Source organism: Stenella coeruleoalba, assembly GCF_951394435.1.
Source record: "Stenella coeruleoalba genome assembly, chromosome: 2".
In the NCBI taxonomy this organism is placed as follows: Eukaryota; Metazoa; Chordata; class Mammalia; order Artiodactyla; family Delphinidae; genus Stenella; species Stenella coeruleoalba.
The window spans coordinates 26576256-26598717 of NC_137147.1; the positions used below are offsets into that span (position 1 = coordinate 26576256).

Sequence of the window (22462 nt, forward strand, 5' to 3'; positions counted from 1 at the left end):
CACGCACATGACATATCCGCCTCCCCCTCTTCCCTTCCAGGGTTCCACCGTAAGGACAGAGTAGACATTTTATTTATTTATTTTTTAATGTGATACGCAGGCCTCTCACTGCCGTGGCCTCTCCCGCTGCAGAGCATAGGCTCCGGACACACAGGCTCAGCGGCCATGGCCCACGGGCCCAGCCGCTCCGCGGCATGTGGGATCCTCCCAGACCGGGGCACGAACCTGCGTCCCCTGCATCGGCAGGCGGACTCCCAACCACTGCGCCACCAGGGAAGCCCCAGAGTAGACATTTTTAAACGTCTGAAATGATAACAAAGCTAGAAAACAGTTAAAGGAGCCAACAAAAGACCAAAGGTTTAAGGAAATCCTGAAAGACAGAAAGAAGATAGGAACAGGTTGAGGAAACAGAGCAGAAGAAGCCCAGCCCCAAATATCAGAGGCGAGAGTGATCTTCCCAAGGAGACTTCTGAGAAGTTCCATGCTGGCAGTGAACTAACACGAAGAGCAAGAGGGAGCCAATGGACAAGAATCAGATAATTAATTAAATAACAAACAGCATTTAAAACAGTGCGGCCAACAGGCCTTCTTCTCCAGCAACCAAAGCTTTGCCCTCAGGATGAAACCTAACAACTGTCTTGGGAGGACATCTTCTGCGGGTGGGCACAGGCATCCCACAGAGCAGTGGAACTTGAGGCCACTGCATCCCTACAGCAGACACAAAGGTGAAGAGAGAGGAAAGGTAGCACCGCCCCACAAGGAAATCACCCAACTCTTCCTTTATATCCACAATCAGGCAGGCCCTGTTTTGGCAAGGGGGAAGGAAGAAGCATGCTTCCTCACCCATATCCACCTAAGGTGCGGCCTGACATTCAACACACTTTGCCCTCACACAAAGCACAGTCAGCCTCCTGTCCAGTGAGATGTTATTAGGGAATCAGTCCTACACAACAGTAGGGGAAACCCAGGCCAGCTGTCAAAATTTGAATCAGTCTAGTCTTGTTCATCAGTGTGACTCAACATCTAAGGTCACTGAAATTGAGAAAACCCCACAGCAGGAAAAAAAACCACGATCCCATGAAAATTGGTGAAACAAAAGAGAACTTTAAAACACTTTCAATTCGTATCCTCAGAAAGACCCGCCAGCAAACTGCATCTACTAAGCAACAACAGGCTGTTATCACAAAAGAAAAAAAAAAGGCAAATGAGAAAATAAGAGTGTTTGTACCTTATGATCGCCAATATAGAAATACAGTAGATGGAATGAACGATAAAATGGACAGAGCTCACACTGGTGATCCAGAAGGTAAAGATGGGAAAAGACAGAGAATTTAAAATGAGAGAAAAGCTGACATGAAGGAAACACCCAGAATGCCTCAAAAAGAAGTTCCAGAAGCAGAAGCATAGACAAAAAATGAATGATTTTTCCTGAACTAAAGAAAAATACTAGCTTCCAGATTGAAAGGGCTGACCAAAGGTCCAGGAGGAAGAATGAACAAAGACCCAGACTGAAATATTGGTTAAATTTCAGAATTCCCATCTGTAAAGTTTCTATTGAGTTAAAATTTTTTACTCAACTTATAGATAAAGCAAAGAAACTGAATCATAGTTACTGAAGAGAATGTAAATATCATAAACCTTTAAAATATAAAAATAATAAAAAGTAATCAAAGCTAGAGATGTAATGTGGAAGGAAGGGTAGGGGGTGATATGAGTGCAGTGAATATCAAACTGAGAATTAGAAACAAAATGTAAAGTTGAGAAAAGAAGAAACATAAATCAACTGTATTAGGTTACTACTGTTGTTAGTCTAGCCAGTGAGAGTGGGGTTGGGATTTTATTTCATTTACTTTGTATATGTATTCAACTGAAAAACAACTTTTAATGAGGATTTTGCAAAGAATCAAGATATTAATGACTTTTGAAAAAAGAAGAGGATGAGGAGGAAGAAGAAGAGGGGGGACGGAGGGGGCCAGGAGCAGCAAGGATGCCATGCCAGACTAAGGTTAATTTGCTTGATGACCTTGAGGGTAGGAACCCACAGTTCTCCTCACAACAGGAACTAAATGTATGTGCTACCAATTAATGCTTAGTGCCAAGGAATTAGCAAGGCAGAATGCTGAAAGCAGAAAAAGTACCTCTTTTCTGCTGACACCAAAGGCTGCCCTCCCCCCAAATTCAATCAAGTGACTTATTAGCCATAGAGTAACTGTTGGCATGGGAGGAGGTTACTGCCAGTAAGGTGAACAGTAGACTCATACCCCTCCTCAAATCACACTTCTGAATGCAGACTTAGTAGCTAAGACAAAGGGTGAAGCAGGGAAGAACAAACACGGAGCGAAGTATGCCACCCGCTGCATACTTACATTGTTGATCAGGTAGACACCCCGCCCCCTGGAAGAGGCCACTGGTTTTACTATCCAAGGTCCCCGGTCCTTTGAATATGAATCTGCTCAAAATATTGGGAGACAAAACAGGGAAGAAAGAAACAAAGAGAAAGAAGGGACATGAGTTTATTATCTTAAATTTTAACACTAGTTATCTACTCAGGTACCCAAAGAATTTTCCAAATTTCTAAGTGGAGGACAGCAACTAAAATAACCTGTATTTTTGGACTAGCCTTAAAAATGAAAACAGAGAAAGAGAGAGAAAGGAAAGAGAGGAAGAGACAGCAATATTACATAATATATTTCTTCCACCATTTCCCCTCTTGAATGAGAGGATGAAGACAAAATAAGGCAAATATCGGGATGTTCGTCTATTACTGTCACAAACAACCTTCACGAATCTTTGATATCCTCGCCTCCTTTAACTAAAGGACCTCCAGAGGCTCACACTGCAGACGGTGACAACGCGAGTCAAAGGCCAGATCCCCTAATATGGTTACTTTCCTCAAGCAGTTTCTCTGAGCTTGTAAGAAAAAATCGCCTTAAATAAAACAAGGTGAGTGGAAAGGTAGGACAATAATTGACGAGTGGTTAAAAGGTGCCCTTTACTTTTGTTCCTTTCGCAGGTTCAGGTTTACGCTTTAAATACCTTTGGGTCATAGGAAAAGAAAACACACAACCAATATGAGGAGTCCCAGAGGCCTGCAGATGGCTCCGGCCTCCACTTAGGGAAGGTCAGTGGACACGAGAGAGAAGCAGAGACAAAGGACTCTCCCTCTGATAGGAGCCAAACTGTCTTTTCAAGGCCTCCCAACAGGAACTTGATTTGTGTCGGTGCCACAAACCATTTCACCAGGAGAGAAAGAAGACCTCCTTGTCTTCTCTCCGCCACCCTCCCCTGCTTTTTCCCTTGATGTGACCTCACAGAATTAGAAAAAAATGTCACGTGCCACACAGAATGTAAAACTCCGTGAGCAACTCCACTTCTGGGAATGTATTCTCTGGTCCTACTCACACATACTGGAACATTCTTTGTAGAAGATTATTCAGTGTTGCATTTTAATAGCAAAAGACATCCATCAACTAATTAAATACACTATATTGCATCTATATGAGGGGCTGGCAAAAGCTATTTTTTGGTAAAAAGCCAGATAATAAATAGCTTAGGCTTTGCAGGCCATGCAACTATTCAACTCTGTCATTGTAGCTCAAAAGTTACCATAAACAATACGTAAACAAAGGAGCATGGCTGGCCCCCAAAAACCTTTATTTATGGACACTGAATTTCCTATGATTTCCACATGCCACAAAATTTTATTCTTCTTTTGATTTTTTTCAAGCATTTAAAAATGTAAAAATCATTTTTAGCTCTTGGGATACATACAAAAAGGCATAGGACCAGATGTGACACAAGGGCTGTAGTTTGCAGACACCTGCTCTACATAATGAAATATTAAGCAGACACACAAAATGAGAATGTTATTAAGGAACAGAGAGGGAATGAGCTCAAAGAGACTGTTGAGTGTTACGAAGTAAAGTGCAGGGCACTGGGTATTGTATGCTCCCATCTGTTCACATACACACTCAAGCCATGTGCCAGTGAGTGCAGAGAATACCTCTAGAAGGATATGTAAAAATACTAATAACACTGATCACCTCTGGGGAGAACTGGATGACTGAGGAAAAGAGGAGAAAAAAGGCTTTTCACTGATTATTGTTTTGTATGTTTTGGGGGGTACCGTGACTATATTACCTACATCATTTACATAATTTTAAATTCCTGCAATAGATGGCATATTAATATAAGACAATTTAAATCTCTATAAACTGAAGTCACTGAATAGATGTATATATATATACACTTTATATGTTTTTTCCATTTTGCCATTTTCCCCAAATTCTGAGAATACAATAGTTTGAGAACAAAAGGAACAATTAATAGTAAAATAAAACAAAAAAATTACAAAAATTTTTAAACTTCATTCATTCATTCAATACTTCTAAGTACCCAACCCGTGTTACGCAGTTTGCTAGTATGGGGCATGCAGAAGTGAAAAGACAGCAGAAAGGCAGGCCCTAAGCAAGTAATTAGACACACCGAGCTCACAAAGAGGAAGTGAGGGAGCTACATACAGCAATGCCGAAGAAAATGACCAGACCTGTCTGAAGATGGTACCCCCTGTGGTGACAAACGGACGCAGAAAATGCTCGTTTTCAGAACAGGGAAAATCTAGCTAAATGCAACTTCTGCCATCTAACGCGTTTAATAAATCTTACTTTGTGGACTAGGCTTATCAGAAGTTTCTGGTGCTTCACTTTTATCATGTTCTTGAAATTCTAAATATCAAAAACAGTGTCTTCATGCTAAGCCTTTCTCCTTGATTTGCTGTATTTCAGAACAAGGATTGATTTCTTTCACAGGTTCCAAAAATGTGGGTCAGAAGCAAAGCAAGGCAAAGAGCTTGGCAGCCTGTCAGGAGGAAGATATACTAGACAGGGCCTGCAACTCTTTCTGGTGCCTTCCAGGTCCTATGGTGGCAGCATGCTCAATCTAATGGAAAGAGCACTGAACCAGGCGTAGGAAGATCTGAGTTCTAATTCTGACTTTTCTAATTCCGGGCAATTTGCTTAAATTATCCAGTCTCATCTTTAAAATGAGAGGTTTAGTCATTTGAATTATGAGATCTCTCATAATCCTACTATTATGATTCTATAAATTTTACTGATTACTTTGAAATCCAGTCATCTGAAATTAACTGGCTGACATTAAAGTTTTGCTCATTCCTTAGAATTATTTCTGTCTCTCTTGCAACTAAAGATGACCAGAGAATGCAATTCTGGGCAGTGAGAAGTAAACAGAAATCTGCCAGGGCGTTGGGGGAAAGTTCTGCTTTTCTGATATTGGCGCCACCCTGCCTTCCTTGTTGTTTCCTTCTCCCTGCTTAGAAAGCTGTCCACAGCTGGGGAGTGGCTGCAGTTGGCAAGATTCTTAGTTAGGTTCTTCGGGGTCACAGACCTCCGACTGTACTATATACTGTTACACTAGCAACAGTGGCACCAGGAATCTAGCAAGATCTGGTCTGTATATTGCAAGCCCCACATTTTAATTACTGGGAACAGTTTGGCAGTATCCAGGCTTTCACATCTCTTGAGGCAGTGTTTGGTCTCTGGGCTAGGTCTCTACAGAGATAGATTTCAGGTTTTCTCTTATTAGAACAAAAAGCTATACAAATTCATGAGATCCGCCTTGGCTGGTCTCTCTAGAGTCTTCAGGCAATCCTCATATCTGTTCCTTATCAGTTCCCTTTCAAAGGCTCTTTCACAGGCTAGTCACATGCCTTTCTGCTCCTCTCAAACACCCAAACCCATCCCTAGGCCCCTCATTCCTGGTATGTGCCCTCATCACCCTCTCACCAAGAAGGCTGGGAATCTGTAACATAAACCCGCTCACCTGCTTTCCTCTCCATCTCAAATGTTACCTGGATGACCACTTAGCCTTCTTCTTTCTCTCCTTTTAAGGGAGAGACACGCCCTGCTTCCTGAAGCTCACCCTTCTACTTGGGCTCTTGACTAAACCCTCTCCTGCCTCCTCTGGGACCTCATTCCCTTGCTCACATCTTCAAGGTCTCTCTCCCCTCTGATTTCTCGGTAGTTCTTCTTCTCTTCCTTTTTCCCTTCCTTGGTAGTAACATCCACCTCCATATCTGCAACTTCCAGAGCCTATAACTGGCCAGAACTCAAAACTGCCTTTACAACTGTCTGCAAAACATCACCACACGGAGGCCTGTAGGCACCTCAAATCCACACCAGGTCCAAAATGTGACACTCCTCTTGCCCTTCAACACTTTTCCTCTACGTCAGCGGTCCCCAACCTTTTTGGCACCAGGGACTGGTTTCGTGGTTCCACGGCCGAGGGGTTGGGGAGTGGGGGGCAGGGGTGGTGCTTCAGGCGGTAATGCGAGCGGTGGGGACGATGGGGAGCGGCAGGTAAAGCTTCACTTGCTCGACCGCTGCTCACCTCCTGCTGTGCGGCCCGGTTCCTAACAGGAACCCCGGGGGTTGGGGACCCCTGCTCTACATTCCTCGTTACACTCCCTGGTTAAAGACTTAATGCTCCTCCCAGCTTCTCAGACTCACACCTTTGACCTCTGCCTCACTACTCACAGCCACTTAGTAAACTGTGTTTATTCTACCATTCTTTCCACTGCCTCCATTCCGTTCCAGCTACCTAGCTCAGTCTATCTACACTTCTTACCTGGATTATGACTTCCAAAGCGACCACTGTGTTTCCTCCCCCTGCTCCCTCCAATTAATTTCATGCAGTTATTTTCCTAAAGGCCAACCTGTTCATGTCACTTGCCTTCTCAAAAATATCCTACTGTCTGCACTCAAGCAAGCACTGGAAGGTCAGGAACACAAGTGTCATGGAGAAAAGGGAATTTCTGAGTTATAATATGCTAGGTGGACAGCAGAGGAAATGAAGAGAACTTAAAACAGACTTTAGGAGGAAGAGGAATGTCTCTTTGAAAGAGGAAGTGGTAGGAGGAGGCAAGTTTCTCCCCTAATATGTAAACTTAGCAACACAACTGACCTACTAATGCTGGATTTCTCCCCAGTGGATTTAAGTGTAGAGGTCATGGACTCTGGACTACTGGCAAAGAATGACTGGCATCCTGGCAGGACTGAAACCAAGAAGCTTCCTCTTTACCATCACATCTTCCCTGGTCCCTCTTCTACCACACAATAAGTCCCTGCTGTGGTCTTTGGGAGGCAACAGCAATGAGGGATTTGTTTTGAGACTGAAGAACATCATTTGCCTGTAATAACTGCCCTGGGGCTCAATGTGGTGGCTTTGGGTTGCAGCTATATTCATTCTATGTGTGCTACTGACCTTTTGAATTCATTTTTGTTAGAATGTAGAAACTGTAAGAGTTTGAATAATATGCTGAAGAAACGAGGCTTCCCTGGTGGTGCAGTTGTTAAGAATACACCTGCCAATGAAGGGGACAGGGGTTCGATCCCTGGTCTGGGAAGATCCCACATGCTGTGGAGCAACTAAGCCCATGCGCCACAACTACTGAGCCCACGTGCCACAACTACTGAGCCCACGTGCCACAACTACTGAGCCCACGTGCCTAGAGCCCCTGCTCCGCAACAAGAGAAGCCCGTGCACCGCAACGAAGAGTAGCCCCTGCTTGCTGCAACTAGAGAAAGCCTGCACGCAGCAACAAAGACCCAAAGCAGCCAAAAATAAAATAAATAAATTTATTTAAAAAAAAATATGCTGGAGAAACAATTCTACTGAAACACAGGTCAGGCTTGAACGCATGGAGGAATTCTAACTCTATCCAATCTTCTGAATGAGCATCCAGCCCTCAAACTGCCTCCAAAGGGTGGGGAAGAACCACAGAATAAGAGATAGCAGAGAGGAGAAAGGGAATTTTCAACTTAATATTCCTTTAGTGTTCACTAGGAAATTATTCTGGACTCTGATTTCTCAATAGGAATTCAACAGCAGGGAGTTCATATCAGGAATGCTTTTACGTTGCTAACATGTTAGCTGAAGCATTTTTATGCTATCATGTTGGCTTATTACACAATTTTTTACTTTTATTTTATATAACAATACATCTCTACATAACTTGAAATAGGAAATGTTATTGCACATTTATGAAGTACCCATCAGGCACCACTCCAAGTGCTTTCCATGTGTTAACCTATTTAAACATCCCAACAACACTACAATGTCAGTACTAGTAACAGTCCCATTTTACAGAGGAGGAAGCTAAGGCACAGGAGGTTTCAATAACATGGCTAAAAATCCCATAACAAAAATTCCTAACTATAAATGTTCAGCTTCAAGTGCACTGTAGCTTTGAAGTTAACTTAATTCATCTAGTGAATACTCTACTCTGACCCATTTCAGAGCCTTCTGTGGGCAAACACTGAACTGCCAACCACTGGTCCCAGCAGGGTAAACAAGTGCTCTCAGAAGAATGGCTTCCCCAAGCTGGGAGCAAGAGACCCTGTGACCATTCCTGATGCAAGTCCCAGAGGATGAACACCGCACTGCGTGACCAGACCAGACCACTAGGTCCAACAGGTTAAAAGAATCAAATGTCAGGAAGTCTAGAGAAAAATTTCTCTTCCTCTCTCCATGCTTCCTCTACCTATAAGACAGGAAAAGTCTTTTTCTTGGACTTATTGAGAAGAAAACTGTCTTGCTGTCCTCTCTGTGTGTCATAACTGATCCTCCTCACAGAAGTGACTTCTCCCACGGGTGGTCCTGGGAAATGGTCATTGTGTGCATACACCCACTGTCTTGGCCACAAAGCACAGTGGTGAGGAGCCTGGCTTCTGAAGCCAAACTGCAGGGTCTGGATCCTAATCCCACCATTTGCAGCCACATAACTTACAGAAAGTTACTTAACCTCTCTGTACCTTAGTCTCCTCACCTATAAAGCTGGGAACAATAACAGTACCTACCTCAGAATAGAGGCTCCACTTGGAAGAGGGCCTAACAGAAGGGAAATGTTCATTAACTGTTAGCTATTATTATTTTTCCTATTTAGACGCTCACAAAAGACCTGCCTCACACCTTCTCTGTATTCGTGCCTCTTCTGTGCTCTAAGCCTACTGAGGCAGGCATTGCCCACCATGGGGGGAGAGTCCAAAATAGCCCATCTCCTCTGCTTGGACCTGGGGAGGTAAGTTCACTTCAAGACAAAAGAAGCAATGAGACTTGGATGCAGGCCATGCATTCCCAGCTAGCTTTACCACCAATACAGCAGACGTTCATGTGCCTATTTCGCTCCCATGAATATTTTTCAATTAGTCTGTACTCCAAGGAGAGAGAGTGTGACTAACTGGTACCTCTAAACCCTAACACCAAAAGATGCGTGATATGTGTACCCCAAAGAACATAAGTCACACAAGTCCAAAAATCGAGGGGATAGGGATATTCCTTAAATGACAAGAGGAAGAGAGATGCCGAAAAGGATGCATATGTAGTTCATATGCAGAAGTATATCCATCCTTACATGGGCACTAACTCTTGTCAATGAAAAAGAGACTTTTTGTAATAAACAGGAGCACATTTATACAATACCAATGTGTCCTTACATAAATGTCCTTACTAAGAATAAATACACACATACACGCTCAGAATAAAACAGTTTTAAAGTTATCTCTGCAATTGTTTTACTAAAGAAACAATTTTTTAAGGATCTGAAAAGCCCTGATTAGTTCCTGACTTGAGGCAGCCCTTGGAGTAAATCTGCCCCAAGTTCAGCTGCTGGGGATGGGGGACAGGGGACGGGGGTGAGAATGGAGCATCAGGAGTCAAGCACTTACTACAGAATTCCGCATACTCAGCTGGCAGCAGGAAGGTCTGAGGGAGGATGTGAAAAGCCTTGAATCCGTGCGTATGCTGCATTCGAATGATGTTTTTGTACAGTCGGTCCTTCCGGGTTAGTTCATACGACCTAAATTTCATAAAAGCATTTCCATTTCAGTACGCTATGACTCAGAGGTTATCCTGTGTCATCACATACTAAAGAGTTCACAGTTCATGAGCAGTTACTGAGGATAGTATTATATCCCAAATCTATCACTTTGTCAAGGAAATGATCACCTTAAAACTAGGGCGATAAATGCTGCCTATCAGGGAGTGTAATCTGGCAAACTACAAAAAGGCACTTCAGCTGGCCTCGACTGGATTCAAGAGTCTATGGTTTGTTGCACTATTTAAAAACCATCTAAGAATCTTTGCTGTAACCATTAAAACTGCATTCTAGCTGTTCCTCAGTTCAAAATTTTCACTTTGATTTCTTAAAATCAAAGGTTGCTTTGCCAAATGTAGGTATCACCAATACTTCTTTCTTACCCACTGTCCTCTTCAGATCTAGAGCAGAGGTCCTCAAATTTTAGTGTACGTAAGAATCACCTATAGAGTTTCTTCAAAAACGAATGTTCCAGGGTCACATCTCTCAAAATTCTGCGATGAAGTCTAGGGCTCTGCATTTTAAGCATGGACCCCAGGTGTTTTGGTACAGATGGTCCGGAGACCACAATGTAACAGTGATTTAGTCTAGATCAGTAATTTCCAAACTTGACTGCGATACATATTACCTCATTGCTTTTAAAATATATAACTTTATAGGTCTATATTTGCCTAGAAAGATTAAGCACCTAGAAGGTGCTTTTTAAATATACACCATCCCTGGAGATGGTGATTCCTTGAATCTGCAGTAAGACCTATGAATGTAAAGTACCCCTAGTGACGCTTATCATTAAGGAATTAGAAACAATGAACCAGGCTGAGGGGACCTTCAGGATGGTGGAGGAGTAAGACGTGGAGATCACCTTCCTCCCCACAAATACATCAAAAATACATCTACATGTGGAACAACTCCTACAGAACACCTAATGAACGCTGGCAGAAGACCTCAGACTTCCCAAAAGCCGTGTGGCTGACAGGGTCTTGGTGCTCCAGCTGGGTGTCAGGCCTGAGCCTCTGAGGTAGGAGAGCCGAGTTCAGAACATTGATCCACCAGAGACCTCCTGGCCCCACATAATATCAATCAACAAGAGCTCTCCCAGAGATCTCCATCTCAACGCTAAGACCCAGCTCCACTCAACGACCAGCAAGCTACAGTGCTGGACACGCCACACCAAACAACTAGCAAGACAGGAACACAACCCCACCCATTAGCGGAGAGGCTGCCTAAAATCATAATAAGTTCACAGACACCCCAAAACACACCACTGGACGCAGTCCTGCTCACCAGAAAGACAAGATCCAGCCTCATCCACCAGAACACAGGCACTAGTCCCCTCCACCAGGAAGCCTACACATCCCACGGATCCAACGTTACCCACTGGGGGCAGACACCAAAAACAATGGGAACTACAAACCTGCAGCCTGCGAAAAGGAGACCACAAACACAGTAAGTTTAGCAAAACGAGAAGACAGAGAAATACACAGCAGATGAAGGAGCAAGGTAAAAACCCACCAGACCAAATAAATGAAGAGGAAATAGGCAGTCTACCTGAAAAAGAATTCAGAGTAATGATAGTAAAGATGATCCAAAATCTTGGAAACAGAAAGGAGAAAATACAAGAAACATTTAACAAGGACCTAGAAGAACTAAAGAGCAAACAAACAGTGATGAACAACACAATAAATAAAATTAAAAATTCTCTGGAAGGGGCTTCCCTGGTGGCGCAGTGGTTAAAAATCCACCTGCCAATGCAGGGGACACAGCATCGAGCCCTGCTCCAGGAAGATCCCACAAGCCGTGGAGCAACTAAGCCCATACACCACAACTACTGAGCCTGCGAGCCACAACTACTGAGCCTGCGTGCCACAACTACTGAAGCCCCCACAACTAGAGCCTGTGCTTCACAACGAGAAGCCACCACAATGAGAAACCCACACCACAATAAAGAGTAGCCCCTGCTCACTGAAACTAAAGAAAGCCCACATGCAGCAACAAAGACCCAACGCAGCCAAAAAAAAAATGCTCTGGAAGGAATCAATAGAATAACTGAGGCAGAAGAACGAATAAGTGACCTGCAAGATAAAATAGTGGGAATAACTGCCGTGGAGCAGAAAAAGAAAAAAGAATGGAAAGAACTGAGGACAGTCTCATAGACCTCTGGGAAAATATTAAACGCACCAACATTCAAGTTACAGGGGTCCAGAAGAAGAAGAGAAAAAGAAAGGGACTGAGAAAATATTTGAAGAGATTATAGTTGAAAACATCCGTAGTATGGCAAAAGGAAATAGTCAATCAAGTCCAGGAAGCACAGAGAGTCCCATACAGGATAAATCCAAGGAGAAACACACGAAGACACATATTAATCAAACTATCAAAAATCAAACAGAAAAGAAATAATATTAAAAGCAGCAAGGGAAAAGCAACAAATAACATACAAGGGAATCCCCATTATGTTAACAGCTGATCTTTCAGCAGAAGCTCTGCAAGCCAGAAAGGTGTGGCAGGACATATATAAAGTGATGAAAGGGAAAAACCTACAACCAAGATTATTCTACCCTGCAAGTATCTCATTCAGATTTGACGGAGAAATTAAAACCTTTATAGACAAGCAAAAGCTAAGAAAATTCGGCACCACCAAACCAGCTTTACAACAAATGCTAAAGGAACTTCTCTAGGCATGAAACACAAGAGAAGGAAAAGACCTACAAAACAAACTCAAAGCAATTAAGAAAATGGTAATAGGAACATACATATCAACAATTTCCTTAAATGTAAATGGATTAAATGCTCCAATCAAAAGACACAGGCTCGCTGAACGGATACAAAAACACGACCTGTATATGTGCTGTCTACAAGAGACCCACTTCAGACCTAGGGACACATACAGACTGAAAGTGAGGGGATGGAAAAAGATATTCCATGCAAATAGAAATCAAAAGAAAGCTGAGCAGCAATTCTCATATCAGACAAAATAGACTTTAAAACAAAGACTATTACAAGAGACAAAGCACACTACATAATGATCAAGGAATCAATCCAAGAAGAAGATATAACAACTGTAAATATTTATGCACCCAACATACCTTAATACATAAGGTAAATGCTAACAGCCATAAAAGGGGAAATAGACAGTAACACAATAACAGTAGCACACTGAAACACCCCACTTACACCAATGGGCAGATCATCCAAAATGAAAAAAAATAAGGAAGCTTTAAATGATACATTAAACAAGATGGACTTAACTGATATTTACAGGACATCCCATCCCAAAACAATGGAATACACTATCTTCTCAAGTGCTCATGGAACATTCTCCAGGACAGATCATATCTTGGGTCACAAATCAAGCCTTGGTAAATTTAGGAAAATTCAAATCGTATCAAGTACCTTATCCAACCACAATGCTATGAGACTAGATATCAATTACAGGAAAAAATCTGTAAAAAATAGAAACACATGGAGGCTAAACAATACCTACTAAATAACCAAAAGATCACTGAACAAATCAAAGAGGAAATAAAAAATACCTAGAAACAAATGACAATGAAAACATGACGACCCAAAACCTATGGGATACAGCAAACAGCAGTTCTAAGAGGGAAGTTTATAGCAATACAATCCTACCTCAAGAACCAAGAAAAATCTCAAATAAACAACTAACCTTACACCTAAAGCAATTAGAGAAAGAAGAACAAAAAACACCCAAAGTTAGCAGAAGGAAAGAAATCATAAAGATCAGATCAGAAGTAAATGAAAAAGAAATGAAGGAGACAAAAGCAAAAATCAATAAAACTAAAAGCTGGTTCTTTGAGAAGATAAACAAAATTGATAGGCCATTACCCAGACTCATCAAGAAAAAAAGGGAGAAGACTCAGATCAACAGAATTAGAAATGAAAACAGAGAAGTAACAACTGACACTGTAGAAATACAAAGGATCATGAGAGATTACTACAAGCAACTATATACCAATAAAATGAACAACCTGGAAGAAATGCACAAATTCTTAGAAAAGCACAACCTTCCGAGACTGAACCAGGAAGAAATAGAAAATATAAACAAGTCAATCACAAGCACTGAAATTGAAACTGTTATTAAAAATCTTCCAACAAACAAAAGCTCAGGACCAGATGGCTTCAAAGGCAAATTCTATCAAACATTTAGAGAAGAGCTAACACCTATCCTTCTCAAACCTTCCAAAATATAGCAGAGGGAGGAACACTCCCAAACGCATTCTATGAAGCCACCATCACTCTGAAACCAAAACCAGACAAAGATGTCACTAAAAAAGAAAACTACAGGCCAATATCACTGATGAACATCGATGCAAAAATCCTCAACAAATACTAGCAAACAGAATCCAACAGCACATTAAAAGGATTATACACCACGATCAAGTGGGGTTTATCCCAGGAATGCAAGGATTCTTCAATATAGGCAAATCAATCAATGTGATAAACCATATTAACAAATTGAAGGAGGAAAACTATATGATCATTTCAACAGATGCAGAAAAAGCTTTCGACAAAATTCAACACACATTCATGATAAAAACCCTCCAGAAAGTAGGCACAGATGGAACTTACGTCAACATAATAAAGGCCATATATGACAAACCCACAGCCAATATTGTTATCAGTGGTGAAAAACTGAAACCATTTCCACTAAGATCAGGAACAAGACAAGGTTGCCCACTCTCACCACTATTAATCAACACAGTTCATGAAGTTTAAGCCAGAGCAATCAGAGAAGAAAAAGAAATTAAAGGAATCCAAATCGGAAAAGAAGAAGTAAAACTGTCACTGTTTGCAGATGACATGATACTATACATAGAGAATCCTAAAGATGCTACCAGAAAACTACTAGAGCTAATCAATGAATTTGGTAAAGTAGCAGCATACAAAATTAATGCACAGAAATCTCTTGCATTCCTATACACTAATGATGAAAAATCTAAAAGAGAAATTAAGGGAACACTCCCATTTACCGTTGCAACAAGAAGAATAAAATACCTAGGAATAAACCTAGTAAGGAGACAAAAGATCTGTATGCAGAAAACTATAACACACTGATGAAAGAAATTAAAGATGATACAAACAGATGGAGAGATATACTATGTTCTTGGATTGGAAGAATCAGTATTGTGAAAATGACTATACTACCCAAAGCAATCTACAGATTCAGTGCAATCCCTATCAAATTACCAATGGCATTTTTTACAGAACTAGAACAAAAAATCTTAAAATTTGTCTAGAGACACAAAAGTCCCTGAATAGTCAAAACACTCTTGACGGAAAAAGGTGGAGATGGAGGAATCAGACTCCCTGATTTCAGACTATACTACAAAGCTACAGTAATCAAGACAATATGGTACTGGCACAAAAACAGAAACATAGATCAATGGAACAAGATAGAAAGCCCAGAGATAAACCCATGCACCTATGGTCAACTAATCTATGACAAAGGAGGCAAGAATATACAATAGAGAAAAGACAGTCTCTTCAATAAGAGGTGCTGGGAAAACTGGACAGCTACATGTAAAACAATGAAATTAGAACACGTCCTAACACCGTACACAAAAATAAACTCAAAATGGATTAGAGAGGGCTTCCCTGGTGGCGCAGTGGTTGAGAGTCCGCCTGCCAATGCAGGGGACACGGGTTCGTGCCCCGGTCCGGGAAGATCCCACATGCCGCGGAACGGCTAGGCCCATGAGCCATGGCCACTGAGCCTGCGCGTCCGGAGCCTGTGCTCTGCAATAGGAGAGGCCACAACAGTGAGAGGCCCACGTACCGAAAAAAAAAAAAGGATTAGAGACGAAAATGTAAGACTGGACGCTATAAAACTCTTAGAGGAAAACATAGGCAGAACACTCTTTGATAAAAATCACAGCAAGATCCTTTTTGACCCACCTCCTAGAGAAATGGAAATAAAAACAAAAACAAACAAATGGGACCTAATGAAATTTAAAACCCTTTGCACAGCAAAGGAAACCATAAACAAGACCAAAAGACAAGCCTCAGAATGGGAGAAAATATTTGCAAATGAAGCAACTGACAAAGGATTAATCTCCAAAATTTACAAGCAGCTCATACAGCTCAATATCAAAAAAACAAACAACGCAATCCAAAAATGGACAGAAGACCTAAACAGACATTTCTCCAAAGAAGATATACAGATTGCCAACAAACACATGAAAGAATGCTCAACATTATTAATCATTAGAGAAATGCAAATCAAAACTACAATGAGATATCATCTCACACTGGTCAGAATGGCCATTATCAAAAAATCTACAAACAATAAATGCTGGAAAGGATGTGGAGAAAAGGGAACCCTCTTGCACTGTTGGTGGGAATGTAAACTGATACAGCCACTATGGAGAAGAGTATGGAGGTTCCTTAAAAAACTAAAAATAGAACTACCATACGACACAGCAATCCCACTACTGGGCATATACCCTGAGAAAACCATAATTCAAAGAGACTCATGTACCACTATGTTCATTGCAGCTCTATTTACAATAGTTAGGACATGGAAGCAACCTAAGTGTCCATCGACAGATGAATGGATAAAGAAGATATGGCACATATATACAATGGAATATTACTCAGCCATAAAAAGAAACAAAATTGAGTTATTTGTAGTGAGGTGGATGGACCTAGAGTCTGTCATACAGAGTGAAGTAAGTCAGAAGGAAAAAAACAAATACCGTATGCTAACACATATATATGGAATCTAAGGAAAAAAAAAAAGGTCATGAAGAACCTAGGGGCAAGACGGGAATAAAGACACAGACCTACTAGAGAATGGACTTGAGGATATGGGGAAGGGGAAGGTGTGACAAAGTGAGAGAGTGGCATGGACATATATACACTACCAAATGTAAAACAGATAGCTAGTGGGAAGCAGCTGCATAGCACAGGGAGATCAACTCACTGCTCTGTGCCAACCTAGACGGGTGGGAGGGAGGGAGACACAAGAGGGAAGAGATATGGGGATATATGTATATGTATAGCCGATTCACTTTGTTATAAAGCAGAAACTAACACACCATTGTAAAGCAATTATACTCCAATAAAGATGTTAAAAAAAAAAGATATCTAAGAAAAAAAACACAAGAAAACTCTTACAGGAAAACATAGGAAGAACACTCTTTGACATAAATCACAGCAAGATATTTTTTGATCCACCTCCTAGAGTAATGGAAATAAAAACAGAAACAAACAAATGGGACCTAATGAAACTTAAATGGTTTTACACAGCAAAGGAAACCATATACAAGATGAAAAGACAACCCTCAGAATCGGAGAAAATATTTGCAAACATATCAACGCACAAAGGATTCATCTCTAAAATATATAAACAGGTCATGCAGCTCAATATTAAAAAAACAGGGCTTCCCTGGTGGCGCAGTGGTTGAGAGTCCGCCTGCCGCTGCAGGGGACACGGGTTCGTGCCCTGGTCCAGGAGGATCCCACATGCCGCGGAGCGGCTGGGCCCATGAGCCATGGCCGCTGGGCCTGCACATCCAGAGCGTGTGCTCCACAACGGGAGGAGCCACAACAGTGAGAGGCCCGTGTACCGCAAAACAACAACAACAACAACAACAAAAAAAACAAACAACCCAATCAAAAAATGGGCAGAAGACCTAAACAGACATGTCTCCAAAGAAGACATACAGATGGCCAAGAGGCACATGAAAAGCTGCTCAACATCACTAATTATTAGAGAAATGCAAGTCAAAACTACAATGAGGTATCACCTCATAACAGTTAGAATGGGCATCATCAGAAAATCTACAAACAACAAATGCTGGAGAGGGTGTGGAGAAAAGGGAACCCTCTTGCACTGTTAGTGGGAATGTAAATTGATACAGCCACTATAGAGAACAGTATGGAGTTTCCTTAAAAAACTAAAAGTAGAATTACCATATGACCCAGCAATCCCACTACTGGGCATACACCCAGAGAAAACGATAATTCAAAAGGACACATGCACCCCACTGTTCACTGCAGCACTATTTACAATAGCCAGGAAATCGAAGCAACCTAAATGCCCATCGACAGACGAATGGATAAGGAAGATGTGGCACATATATACAATGGAATATTACTCAGTCATAAAAAGGAATGAAATTCGGTCATTTGTAGAGACATGGATGAATCTAATGAGACTGTCATAGAGTGAAGTAAGTCAGAAAGAGAAAAACAAATATCGTATATTAACGCATACACGTGGAACCTAGAAAATGGTACAGATGAACTGGTTGCAGGACAGAAACTGAGACACAGGGTAGAGAACAAACGTATGGACACCAAGGGGGGAAAGCGGCGGGGGCAGGGGTGGTGGTGTGATGAATTGGGAGATTGGTATTGACATGTATACACTGATGTGTATAAAATGGATGACTAATAAGAACCTGCTGTATAAAAAGATAAATAAAATAAAATTCAAAAGTTCAAAAAAAAGAAAAAAAGAAAAGAAAGATCGTAAAAAATTTTTTTAAATAAATAAATAAATAAAATAAACTCTTGAATGCAACAGTATGTCAAAATCAAAAAAAAAAAAAAGCAAACACTGAACCAGAGGATAAGAAAAACGACAAATTCTTCTACAGTTACCCAGTATTAGTGGTCTCCAAACATTTTTGCTTGGTGCTCCCGATACAAATTTTGGGAAACTGTATCCTTTTTGTCGGTGGCATCTAAGGTTTTTCATCATAAATTTAAAATGTTCCAAAGGATCCAATGAATGGCAAATATAATTTTAAAATAAAACTATAACAGTATCCTTTTAAGTATATTCAAGGGAAACTAAATAACATCAGGATTCACCAGCCACTGTACATTTTAAAAGTACTATAAAAGAAAAGGCTCTTTTTGTCAGTAAATTTTTCACTTTTTACAATACTATACTTTTAACTGAAAGTAACATATGAACAGGAAAGTACACAAATCACAACTGCAGAGCATGATGAATTCTGGTCACCTGTGTGAACACCACTGAGCATAGAACATTCCCAGCACCCCAGAAGCCTCCCCTACTCTGCCCAGACATCCCCCAGTTCACTTTTGTTTTTACTTCTTCCATTCCATTTCCCCCAAAGAACAGCTTAGCCTAACAGAACATATTTAATGCTTGTAAGTCTTGTACATTATATTATACCTTCTCTACAACGAAAACATGTATACCAATTACATTTAATATTTTTAAGTTTCCTGTGATCATAAGGCCGTACTTGTTATACATATATTGACCTATCATTGTAAGAACACAGTACGCAATTCATCAAAACACCGTAAATATTTTAAATTTTTATTAAAATGTACATTATACTAACATCAATTTCTCCGTTTTGATAACTATACTATGGTTATAACTGATTTAACATTAGGAAAACTGGGTAAAGGGCACATAGAAACTCTATATTATTTTTGCAACTTTTCTAAAAGTCTAAAATTATTTTTTTTTAAAAATTACATAAAAAGAGTACACAATAATATTGGAAACATTTCAAGTGTTTGCATTCCTCTTGCATGTGAGTTAGAAGTCTCTGGATTGAAAAAGACTTCTAACTCCTGGTGCTCTGTATTTTCTTAGAAAATACAGAGCACCAGAAGCCACAAAGTATACTGCATTTAGGTAATGGATTATTAATATTCCCAAACATACATGTACAACACATTCAAAGAGAAGTGAAGAAAATATAGGTTAGAATTTATTAATACTGAGTCCAAATTGAGGTGGAACTCCTATACACCTACAAGAATAGTTCAAAAACTATCGAAATAAATAATATACTACTAACAGGAATTAGGAATGCAGTCTCTACTGTGAGCTATTTTAGGACTGTTTAAATACCTATTTAAAATAGTTGCATCTAATTCACTTCAAGCACCCAGTCACACATTTAGAAAACCAAATCCACATCTTCCAGGCAGTAAGGAAGAAAATAAAGTTTAAATTATTTTCTGCCCATGAAGCTCAGACATAAAATAAAACTGGAACTTGTTATAAAGATTCAAAATATACATTTATCTAAGATTATGAAGAAACTATTTGACATTAGAGACAGCATAGGCTGGGTATTTATACCCATTGACTGAGTATAAGACAGTAGAATTGAATAATCAAGAAAGAGCCTTCGTTTCTAAAAAATGAGGAGACAAGTATATGAAGTGACCAAAAGCAAAACTTGTTAGCATGAGTGAGTACCTGGGGCATAAGTCCTGGAAATAAAATATAACTCAACCACTGAGCAAATAACAAAATTCCTATTAGATATGCATCTCTTCATTAGACAGATGAGATTAGCTGCCCTCTTCTCCAGTAGGTCATGTATCTCTCCATAGTTGAAAATTACTCACTGCTAGAATAAGGCAGCGTTTCAGCATCAATTCTATTCCTATTTTCTCTTTCATAGATGTAAACACTGATAAACCTTGTTCACAAATATAATAGCTAACACTTATATAATGTTTACTATGTGGCAGGCATGTGATGTTCTAAGCACTTATTAAATCCTCACGATAGTCCTACAAAGTGTGTGTCATTAGTACTTCTCTTTACCAATGAGGAAGCTGACGCTCAGAAAGCTCACTTGCCCAAGATCAGTCAGCAGAACTGCGATCTGGGCCCAGGTTAGCTGGCTGCAGAGCCCGTGCTTCTAGCCACTAGGCAATATTGCCTCTCTAGGCTGATGTTAACCAATGAGACTGGCTGAAGTTTAATATAGCAATACCATTCAATTCTTTGAACTCTTTTCTAATTATATGTCAAAAGTCACAAGATGACCTATCTTTAAATCTTATATTTAATGATCTATCAGCTGACTACTTGATTATGTCCTTCTTCAATTCTGTTAAAGCAAAGAAATGGAAATCATTACCATGCAAAAAGATTCGTTATGCTATTACCTGAATTAAACACCAATATTTTTGTTCCTTTCTTTGGAACCCTTGAAATTTTTACACCCCAGGACAATGCACCATATTAAGATTCTAGGTGGGCCGTTCTTTTATAAAGGGAAAAAACAGTAATTATGAAAAAGAAGGTGAGAAGGGAGAACCTATCCACATGAGGGGCTCACAAGCAGCTCAATTTTAGGAAAGAGAACCTATGGGATTTGCAATCCAGAAGTAGTGTATTTTAAAACCATCCATCCTACAGAGTCCTTGCAAAGTCTTCAGGTATGTCCAGGGATGTGAACACCTCAGTCTGATTTGCAGACTGCTGCCCTATATCACAGACTTCTTTTGTTTTTAAAGGATGTTAATTATCTCTGCTGGCTACATGCCTCAATGTCAGGTACCTTTAAATGGAGCAAAGTAGCTACAAGAGCATTACCTGGGAAAGTGATTAACCTTTTGTGCTTCAGAGAGGGTGCGAAGTAAAAAGGGCTTCAGGTGGGATCCTGTCCACATTAGGTTATAGTCAGTGCTGCTTGGGTGAACCTAAGGGCAGATAAAAAGAAAAGATAAGAAACACCAGAGGGACTTCCCTGGTGGCACAGTGGTTAAGAATCCACCTGCCAATGCAGGGGACACGGGTTCGAGCCCTGGTCCGGGAAGATCCCACATGCCGCGGTGCAACTAAGCCCATGCGCCACAACTACTGACACTGCGCTCTAGAGTTCATGAGCCACAACTACTGAGCCCGCGTGCCACAACTACTGAAGCCCGTGCACCTAGAGCCTGTGCTCCACAACAAGAGAAGCCACCGCAATGAGAAGACCGTGCACCGCAACAAAGAGTAGCCACCACTCGCCGCAACTAGACAAAGCCCGCACGCAGCAATGAAGACCCAACGCAGCCAAAAATAAATAAATAAATTTATTTTTTAAAAAAAAGAAAGAAACACCAGAGACAGCCCCTGGAAGAATGATGGAAGTAAAAAGTCATAGAGATTTTTCATCCACAGAGCACTCACAGGGGCGGGTCAGTTAGGATGTGAGCTTAGTAAGACAAAAGCTGAGTGTACAGAACAGAGGGATAAGCAAGTTTAAAGAATGAGAGAGTTGGACAAGTCTCACATGCAAAAAGTAGAATTAATCCTTTTATAGAAGTCCATGATATCTCTAAATATTCTTGCATATCAAAGTGAGAGATGAGGACCCAACCCCAAAACTCCCTTCTCAGACTGTCCTTATATCCTTGCAGATGCTGGGTATAAAGTGATGATCAGATCTAAAACCTTATAGTAGCAAACCAACTTAGAATTCATTCATTCATTCATTAGAATTCATTTGTCCATTCATTCAACAATTATGTACTGTCTGCCTCTGATGTGACAGGTACCATGTTAAGCCCTGGAAATAAAACAGCAACAAAGACAGTATATAAACTGGTATCAGAACTTCCTCAAAATGTCTACTTCATACCTCAACCTAGGATAAGAAGCGAGCAACCAGACTTTTATCAACTGTCTCAAAATATCCACAGTGGAAATCCATCCAGCATTTTTGCCTTTGCCTTTTGATGTCAAATCCCCATTTTCCCAATTTTCTTTGGGAATAACATACTCCTTGGTTTTAAAGGACCTGGCAATCACCTGGCCCTCCCTTCCCCCAA

The 22462-nt window shown here is 40.7% G+C and overlaps 1 protein-coding gene across 11 annotated transcripts in view; it reads right to left on the reverse strand.

The window, feature by feature from the left end:
• The window catches only part of TTLL5 (tubulin tyrosine ligase like 5), a 305934-nt gene that overhangs the window by 262750 nt on the left and 20722 nt on the right, over nucleotides 1-22462 (reverse strand). For 9 of the 11 annotated variants that reach the window (XM_079908860.1, XM_079908866.1, XM_079908864.1 and 6 more), the window contains 3 exons: nucleotides 21240-21346; nucleotides 9741-9871; nucleotides 2367-2449 (listed from right to left, as the gene is read on the reverse strand). In XM_079908860.1, the coding sequence (XP_079764986.1) occupies nucleotides 2367-2449; nucleotides 9741-9871; nucleotides 21240-21346 (321 nt within the window). Of the gene's footprint in view, nucleotides 1-2366; nucleotides 2450-9740; nucleotides 9872-21239; nucleotides 21347-22462 lie in introns of those variants that run through there. The other 2 variants (XM_079908856.1, XM_079908857.1) reach the window with 2 other exon arrangements.